The sequence below is a fragment of the Phaseolus vulgaris genome, chromosome 2, assembly GCF_051622355.1.
Source record: "Phaseolus vulgaris cultivar YP4 chromosome 2, ASM5162235v1, whole genome shotgun sequence".
Lineage (NCBI taxonomy): Eukaryota > Viridiplantae > Streptophyta > Magnoliopsida > Fabales > Fabaceae > Phaseolus > Phaseolus vulgaris.
In genome coordinates, this window is record NC_143499.1 from 38437150 (window position 1) to 38447898 (window position 10749).

A 10749-nucleotide genomic window follows, 5' to 3' on the forward strand; every position below is an offset into this window, starting at 1 on the left:
AGTTTGTTAAAAGCATTTTTTAAGAAATGAGGACACTTAAAAGAAGCTACATATTCCAAGCAAGAGATGATTGAATTGTTATCTAAACATTAAATAGTTGTATAAGTTGTAATTAGCTTAACTATATATGATTGTGTGTAATATAATAACATATTATCTTAAATGCTTGATAAGTCACAAGTTGTTGAACTAACATGTTTCAAAAGGTAATAGAAACTCCAAAGTGAAACACATTGCAGAAGTTCACTCAAGAATCTGAGTCATTGCATCAATTGAGCACTTACCTAGAAAGCTGAGAGAGCCACAAAGCAAGAAGGGAAAACAAGCAAGTTACTTCAAAATCTTAAACTAGTTTTGTGTTGATTTTTAAGCTCAAAAGTTAGCACATAGCATGGATTACAAAATATTCGCTTTTTTTGTTTCTAAAACGTAAAAGCTAGAAACAGATCAATATGATAGACTCATTAAAAATGATTAACTCATACCCTAATCTTAAGCAGATCATACCTTGAAGTGCAAGGAAGAGAGTATGAGGAGTAGAAAAAGTAAATAATTGGTTGAAAAAAAAAAGAACAACAAATGTTATTAAGTAGAAAAGATAGACATAAAGGTCTAAGTGAGAAAGTTGATACATCTACCTTGCTCAAAAAAACACAGATACTAATCCATTACAAGAAAATTATTAAATAAAAATCAATTTTAGAGACAAAAAATAATGAGTTGCTATAATGACTAAATTAGAGACCATTTTAACTTTTTTTTAAATTAGTTTCTATTATTGTTAAATAATTTCTAAATTGGTATCCAATTAGCGACCAAAGTTTTTGCTGCCAAATTTAGAATATAAATAATTGGTATCTAATATTTCCTTTAATGTACATGCTCTCAATTTTCATCTCAATTTTCATCAAGAGACTAATTAAGTTGTGGTGTTAGTTTGTTAGGAAGGTCTATTTTTTGGTTAAGGTTTGTAGGTTTATTGATAAGTTCTAAGGAGAAAGGTGGGATTTAATATGTTTTTTCTGTGTATAAGGGTTGAATATTCTTACTGGTTCATATTTAAACTTAAAAGAAGTCTCATTATAGAAGAGGAGACATGTCCTGATCATTTATTATTTGGGAGAATCATTAATTTTAAGATTGAAATTTCCATTTTACGTGATTATTAGAAATCATTTTAATTTATAGTTCGTACCCAAAAAAGCCTGTAGGCAACGCATACGACGATACCTAACAAGTATGAAGCTTGAACCATACAGCACAAAAAGAGGAGCAAGAGCTGGAGACGAAAGACAAAGGCTGAAAAATGTGAAACTTGTACAGAGCTTGGTGGTTGGGGGAAACTAATAATGGAGTTCAATAAATAATGAGAAATGTTACTTGAGGTAGGTACTTGCTAGTACTAAATTTTAATCTTGACGGCTAGGATATAGGGATGAGAAAATTAACAAATGTTGAGCTTTGGGACTCTAGATTAACATATCAATAAATACATGATAATGTGAAGCAACTTATATGTTTCATTACTAACACTACAAGAAAATCATGAAATAGAAATCAATTCGTAAAAACTAAAATAATTAGTTACAATAATAACTAAATTAGAGACCATTTTAGAAACTAAAAAAAAAATTATTTCTAAATTAGTTTATATTATTTTTTATTATTGTAAAATAGTTTCTAAATTGGTATCTAATTAGCAACCAAGGTTTTTGCTACCAAATTTAGAAACTAAATAATTGGTAGTTAAAACCTTAGTTGTTAATTATATATCAATTTAAAAACTATTTAACAATAATAAAAATTAATTTGGAAACCATTTTTTTTTTAAGTTTCTAAAATGGTCTCTATTTTAGTTTTTATTGTAACTAATTATTTTGGTATCTAAAAATTGGTTTCTATTTCATGATTTTCTTGTAGTGTAAATATTTCAAGATTATTTACTAAAATCTTGTTTAAAGAGTTCTAAACCTTCTAAATATGGTAGAACGTAGCCAACCTCTATCATATGTATATATGATATAGATTGTTTAATCTTTTAGTTATTATTCTTCCTCTTAGGTTTACCTTTTACTTGTTATGTTTGTAAGTTTATCTGTAATCATACTGTTATCATTCTTTGTTTGTGTGATAGATGCAAAGGCAGTGAATATGTCTATAAAAAAGATTTTGATAAAAATAATATTCAGTCTCTAATCAATTACTGTGGTGTATATCCAAATTGATTTTATGATCGATAATTATATATTGAAATGAAATCGATTTCGTTGTTGGTTTAACTACCTGAGAGCTAATGCTGCGTTAGGGTTATATCACCACACACAACTCCTGCTAAATGTGTTTCAATTTCAGCACGTCAAAAGAATTGAAAATTCAAGAATGGGACAAGTCTACACAGATTTAACTACCCATGGTTTGCGCATATTCTGTTGTGATAAAAAATTATGTAACTCTATGTTTAATTAAATATAATTATGTTATTTTCCTTAACGATTTTTTCCTACGTTTTTTACGTCTGAGTTGGGGCAAGAAATGGAAGTGCAACTGCTGCAATGCTGCACATGATCATGAAATACAAGATTCGATGATTAGAAGTTCATAATCATAATTACTCGTTTCGAATATTAATATTCACTTATTTTCTTTAAATAATGTTCCACGCAAATTTTTCTTAGGGAACTAATCTGAGACCTGAATGGCATTAATTAATCAGTAGTTGATCAAATGGCAAAGTTGAGATGAAAGGCTGAAGCGTATGAAGTAAATGTGTAGTTGAACATTCATAGAGCATAATATAAAAGAGGTACAGTAGAAGCAGTAGTGGCAAACTCATGAGTAGAAAAGAAGGTAAAAACACACACTGAAAATAAAGATGTAGTCATAAGCTAATATAGTTCTGTGACAGTGAAACACGAAAGAAATACTGGCATGTCTATGGAAGTTTTGAAGGTGTTTAAGGGCTAGAGGTAGAAGGTGGTGGGGAGAAGAAGGAGGAGAAGGGGAGGGTTGGCATTGATGGCAGGTTTGGCAATGAAGCTGCAAGAGGAGGGAGATTGAGTGTTGGAAGTGATGGAAAAGTTGGCATGGTAGGGATGGTGGGCAAAGGAGGAACATTTCCCTGAGGCAGTGTTGGGTTTGAAGGCAAAGGTGGAAGTGCTGTTGGGTTAGGCAGAGTGGTGGGAGTGCCAGGCAAATTAGGCACTGTGGTTGTTTGCAAAAGGTGGCGAGATGCTAGGCTCAGACTCATGCTTGAGAAGCTCACAATCACAAGAAAGAAAGGTGTGATGAAGGATTTGGCTGAGGCCATGGTTTATGAGTTGAGAAGAGTTGGTAGTGTCTTTTGAGAGGGTATTTGTTTTGAGATTGTATGAGTTTTGAGGGTACTGCTTGGTCTTATATAGAGCAAGAGAGGTTAAGTTCTATAATTAGTTAGTGTGAAAAAGGTGCTATGGTTTGGACAACCACCAGAGCTATAAGTATTTTATGTGGTGACCAACTCTTTCTGTTTTGTATGTTACAAAGTAAAAAGGGATAAAATAATTGTGCTTATTTATTTATGGATTTGGTAGCTCTGGGAAGAATTTGAGTTGGAGGTGAGGGAATATATGAGGGTTGGTTATCTAATTTGAGTTAACTCTTGCCATTATATGTCTTCCTTTAATGCACTATTGATTAAAATGGTTAAGTTTGTATACTATTTTATACCTTGGTTGTTTTGCTCAACAATAATGTTTACCAATATATTGAAGCATTAATGTGTAGATGAAATAATAGAAGCACTTTACTTAATTTGTCATTAATTGGCATAGCTATTATATATGTTATGTACATTTTTATATGCATATTCAGAGATGCATAAACTCATCAATAAATACTTATAAAAAAATAAAATATTCAAATTTATCTCATAAATTAAAATTAACTTTGATCTTTTGTTTGAATAAATGAAAAGTAGAAAGAAATGAGATAGACAAGAATATAAATAGAAATGGAAAAGATAAATGGACACCCTTCAAAATACAGACATCCAACACCTTTAAAAGATATTTTCTCGGTTAACTTTTTCTTTTATTAAATATTAAATAGTAAAGTATAAGCTATGTAATTAATAATCTTTTAGGTTTTCTTTATTATTTAAAAATAGGCAAATTTTTGGAGTGTTCGGATTTTATCATAATATGATAAGTAAAAGGAAAGAAAAATTGAGTTTTCACTCAATTCATTTGGTCAGATAAAAGAAGTAGATTTTTCTTCTTCTTGAAATTACATTTATTATATGCTTATATAGATTCTGACGTAGAAAATTATTCTAGTTTTACTTTGGTTACTGAATGACGCAAATTTTATTTTATGATGTCAAAATTTACATACGGAAAAGTTACATGGCGCTAAAAGTTACATATACGGATTTTGATCCGAATTTCTGAAAAATAATTACTTTCCGGCGATTCTTTTGAAACTCTCTTTACTCCCGGCGATTTGAAAACTCTCGTTATTCCTGACGGTTTTCAAACCCCCGTTATTCTTGGCGGTTTTAAAACCACCATTATTTTTTTGTAGTTTTCAAATCTCTGTTATTTCTAGTGGTTTCCAAACTCCCATTATTCCTGGTAGTTTTCAAACTCCCATTACTTTTAGGAGGTGCATATATAAAAAAATAGGTGACAAATAATAACAATGTTAAACCAAAATAATCCTATGATTTTCTCAAACCTACGTTCTTATAGCTAACAATTTTATAATTATAACACAACATATTACTTATTGAGTTAAACTCATTATATGACAGGTCCTACTATGATAAAATAATACAGTTATGTTCAAATATAGCCTTTCACTTTTTTTTTATCTTAATTAACAATTTTTTTCCTTGTAAAAAAATAATAATCCTTTGTTGTAATTATAATATTAATACGGGTTTGTTTATTAAGTCTTTATCATGCTAAGTATCAATATATACAATAATACAATAATTTTAAAACTATATTGATTTTTTTCACATTCATACATTCACTACTTATTAGTTTACCAAGAGCTTGTATGCATGACTTAATATTATCTTACCCTATAGGACAATGTACATATTATTTTCTCTATGTATAGAACGTAAATATATAGGACTACAATTTATTTTTGGGAGGAAATTTGTATGGGAAGGAAAAAGTCAACATTTAATACTCATTATTTTATCTCGTGCTGTTCATGACAAAATAAAATTCTCACAACATTGTTTTTAAAGTGTACTGTGAGGTATTTCCATAATAAATAATAGTTTTTACAATAAGATGCTTTTGGAGTGATTGATGAATTTAGATAATGCATGAGACTACAAACTTGAATTTCACTCACAAGGAATCAACATTTGTTTACCAGGAGGCATGTTTGGTGCTAGTTTCAAGGAGTATCTTTGCTGAATGTATTCTTGACAAAAAAAAGTTGCTTTAATACTGACTAAATGATTTGAAATTCTAACAGGTTCTGAATCACTAGACATGCACTGGTCACCTCAATTAAATGATATTTTCTCCACTTCATAAGTTTCCACACAAATTCATATATCAATTAAATTTAAATATAAATACAAAACATAATGAAACAAAGTGCACCATACTAAAACCTATGAAATCTCAAAAAGTCTAATATAATGATATTGATGGTTTTATGTAGCAGCTAATATAATTCCAATAAATATGTGACTAACTAAAAGTTAGAAATTCACACTCGTAAGAATAACCATCTTTATTTGGACTCACTAGAAATAGACAAATGAAGGAACACAATACAATGCACATCAATTACAAGCCTAAAATAAAGGACCTATTTTACTTTTTTAAGCCAAGCAAAACCAAAAGTATTCCAAGATAATCCAAATTGTAAGACACCTCAAATAGTTGGAGCCTTTTAAGAGTCCATGGAGGAAACCTGTCCAAAATTCACTCAACTTCTTCTGGCTACAACCTTGTGGTGACTGAATGCGTCAAAGGAGAACTTCCCATGGTACTTGCCAAATTCACATTCACCAATTCTTCCAAATGGCAGGGTATCCGCTATGTTTTGCATAAAAATACATTTTTCAATTACAATCAACCAATACACAGGTTTATGATTATCAACATTGAAATATAGGATAATGTAACCAGACATGATTTATCTTATCAAAAAATCAAGTTTTATTCATTCTAGTTCCTCACAAGCATGTGTCCATTTAGTACAACAACAATTCTTATAATAAACTTTCATATTGTTATAGAATTTGGCCTAACCAAAACCTAATTTGCTCAGTTAAAGCTTGATGCACGGCTGCAACGGCCTCTCAAATACTCCTCCAATGTCAAACCTTGCTCAACACTGCACATGGAGACCGAATCATCCACCCAGTGCAATATTTATGTGACTGTAGATTATTACTAGGTGGACAGGCTTCATCATCAACTGTTTATGCTGCATCCAAAGCGTTATTCACTTCTAACCTTGCCCACTTCATTGTTTCAGTGTCACCTTGAAGGAGCTTTAAGATTTGTGGTCCAATATAATCAATACATCACATTTTCAACAAAGGAAAATAAGAAGATAAAGTTAAGGCGTGCACTATGAAGATATGTACCACAGGATTTAGGATAAGCAAAAACGCAAAAAATTCACTACATATGCAACAAATGAGTCTATTATTATATTGGATATGACGTAGAGCCCACAATATGCAATAAAGTGAAAAGTGGACCACTTACCAGGTTCATTTGAGGCCTAGCCCTTGGAGCACATTTGATACAGAGTATGGCTGCCAAGACCATCTTTTCCATCTCCTCATGATCATAGTTATCACCCAAACTAGGATCTAACATTTGTAACACCTTTCCAATATATAGAACTAGCACGTTGACCCGTGCAACGCACGTAAATTTTTCTAATATTTTATATTTAAATATTAATATTAAAAATAATAATTTTATTTAAATATATATAAATTATTAAGTTTATGAAATGAAATTAAATATACTGCAATAGTATAAGTTTATATATTTTTAATATATTAATAAATTTAATATAACATAACATAAATAATTAAAAATTCATAAATATATTTTTTCATAATAAATACATTATTATATAAACAATTATCTAATACTATGTATCCATTATGTATTTATGGTGAAAATGAAGTCCTCTTCACCAATTTCATGCTATCTTCATGCTCTAATTTAATCTGCACAAAAAACTTTTCAAAAAATTATTGCAATTAAAAAATAGAATTCAGTAGATTATACCAAGTACAATTATTACAAAAAACTATCAGTAAATGTGTGTTTCTTTCCGAAACAGATTAGGCAAAATCATATTAAATTATGAATTCACCTTTTATGATATAAATTAAATTAAAATGTAATGTAATATAATACAAATAAAACATAATGAAATATAAATACAATGAAATACTATTATATAAATAACTAAAGATCTTAAAAACCATACAACAATAATAAACATATATACATCATCAGGTTTCTAGATAAAAAAAAAGCAACAATTAATACTTGAATGGCTAATTAATAATAAACAATATACAAAGAATAAAACGAATATAAACATTCTCTAGTATTAACACAAAATATATTAAATAAAAAATATGATCAAAGATTTTTATGACTTTAATATACTGGCAATTGTTGTAGCGTTAAACATATGTAATAATGCCAACCTATTATAAATATACCAGATAATGAAACAAAATTGTAATAATTTATGTATTCACATTGCAAGAAATGCATGAACAAATAGAATATGAATACTACTAAACAAAAACATATAGTGAACATAAAGAGTACCTAACTGTTGACCCGTGCAACGCACGAAATTTTTTACAACATTTTATTATATATAAATATTAATATTATAATTAAAAAAATATTATTCCTTTACATAAGAAAATTGTAAAATTAAGCAAATGAAAATAAAATGTTAAAAAATTTAACTTATCTTATTATAAATTTGTAATATATATTAGTAGCTATGAAGCTCAGAAACTTCATTTAAAAGGGGTGTCGGTGTCTGATATTCGTATCGGACACTGACACTCGTATGACACTTGTAAGTCACGTATATGTGAAGTGTCCAATTCAAAAAGTATTTGTTAGATTTCTGACAATTCTAGTACGATTTTAACACAATTTTAAAAAGGAAAAATACATTATTTTTCTAAAAATACAAACTTTATTGTATAAATTGTTATTATAATTATAAAAATAAAAACAAATCCTTGTGAACCGGTCATGAAAAACATCTTTCTGCTCCCAAAAATAATCTGAAACATACTTATGCACATAAATCTTTATTGTCAATTTATATAATTCATAATTATATAATATATAGATCTGTGTCCCCGTGTCAATGTCTATGCAACATAGATTAGTAGTTCACAAATTAATTATAAATAAAAAGGAATGAATAAATTTTTGTCATAACAAATACATTACAAAAGAAAAAAATAATTTGAACAAATTTACATTATAAATAATTATCTAATATTATGTTCCCATAAAATATTTATGAAGAAAATGAAGTACTATTCACCAACTTCATGCTAAGTTAATATGCAAAAATCTCTCAGAATAATTATTGCAATTAAAAAATTAATTAATTATATTATACCAAGTACAGTTATAGTAAAAGTAATAAAAATATGTGTTTCTTCCAGAAACATATTGTACTCGAAAATCATATTAAATTATGAAGTCACATTTTGTCATATAAATTAATACTTGTGCACATAAATCTTTATTGTCAATTTATATAATTCATAATTATATAATATATAGATCTATGTCCCCGTGTCAGTGTCTATGCTACAAGATTAGTAGTCCACAAATTAATTATAATTAAAAATGAATGAATAAATTTTTGTCATAACAAATACATTACAATAGAAAAAAATAATTTGAACAAATTTACATTATAAATAATTATCTAATATTATGTTCCTATAAAATATTTACGAAGAAAATGAAGTACTGCTCACCAACTTCATGCTAAGTTAATATGCAAAAATCTCTCAGAATAATTATTGCAATTAAAAAATTAATTAATTATATTATACCAAGTACAGTTATAGTAAAAGTAATAAAAAATGTGTGTTTCTTCCATAAACATATTGTAGTCGAAAATCATATTAACTTATAAAGTCACATTTTGTCATATAAATTAATACTTGTGCACATAAATCTTTATTGTCAATTTATATAATTCATAATTATATAATATATAGATCTGTGTCCCCGTGTCAGTGTCTATGCTACATAGATTAGTAGTCCACAAATTAATTATAAATAAAAGGGAATGAATAAATTTTTGTCATAACAAATACATTACAATAGAAAAAAATAATTTGAACAAATTTACATTATATAAATAATTATCTAATATTATGTTCCCATAAGATATATACGAAGAAATTGAAGTACTGTTCACCAACTTCATGCTACGTTAATATGCAAAAATCTCTCTTCCAGAAACATATCGTAGGCGAAAATAATATTAAATTATCAAGTCACATTTTGTCATATAAATTAATACTTGTGCACATAAATCTTTATTGTCAATTTATATAATTCATAATTATATAATATATAGAACCGTGTCACCGTGTCAGTGTCTATGCTACATATATTAGTAGTCCACAAATTAATTATAAATAAAAATGAATGAATAAATTTTTGTCATAAAAAATACATTACAATAGAAAAAAATAATTAGAACAAATTTACATTATATAAATAATTATCTAATATTATGTTCCCATAAGATATTTATATATTTACGAAGAAATTGAAGTACTGTTCACCAACTTCATGCTACGTTAATATGCAAAAATCTCTCAGAATAATTATTGCAATTAAAAAAATTATCTCATTATATTATACCAAGTACAGTTATATTAAAAGTAATAAAAAATGTGTGTTTCTTCCAGAAACATATTGTATGCGAAAATCATATTAAATTATGAAGTCACATTTTGTCATATAAATTAATAATTGTGCACATAAATCTTTATTTTCAATTTATATAATTCATAATTATATAATATACAGATTCGTGTCCCCATGTCTCTGTGTCCCCTGTCCCCGTGTCCCTGTGTCCCCTGTCCCCGTGTCTCCGTGACCTGTGTTCCCGTGTCCCTGTGTAAGTGTCTATGCTACACAGATTAGTAGTTCACAAATTAATTATAAATAAAAATGAATGAACAAATTTTTGTCATAACAAATACATTACAATAGAAAAAAATAAATTGAAGAAATTTACATTATATAAATAATTATCTAATATTATGTTCCTATAAGATATTTACGAAGAAAATGAAGTACTTTTCACCAACTTCATGCTAAGTTAATATGCAAAAATCTCTCAGAAAAATTATTGCAATTAAAAAATTAATTAATTATATTAAACCATGTACAATTATAGTAAAAGTAATAAAAAAATGTATATTTCTTACAAAAACATATTTGTGACAAAAATCATATTAAATTATGAAGTCATAGTTTGTCATATAAATTAATACTTGTGCACATAAATCTTTATTGTCAATCTATATAATTCATAATTATATAACATATAGATCCGTGTCCCCCTGTGTTCCCGTGTTCCCGTGTCAGTGTCTATGCTACATATATTAGTGGTCCACAAATTAATTATAAATAAAAAGAAATGAATAAATTTTTGACATAACATATACATTACAATAGAAAAAAATAATTT

General features: G+C 27.7%; 1 protein-coding gene across 1 annotated transcript; it reads right to left on the reverse strand.

Annotated features, from left to right (window-relative positions):
• Positions 1-2756: 2756 nt before the first annotated feature.
• LOC137809453 (uncharacterized) lies at positions 2757-3384 on the reverse strand. The gene has a single exon (XM_068610562.2). It carries the CDS (start codon positions 3305-3307, stop codon positions 2954-2956), a length of 354 nt encoding a protein of 117 aa, XP_068466663.1. The 5' UTR covers positions 3308-3384; the 3' UTR covers positions 2757-2953.
• Between the last annotated feature and the right edge of the window lie 7365 nt (positions 3385-10749).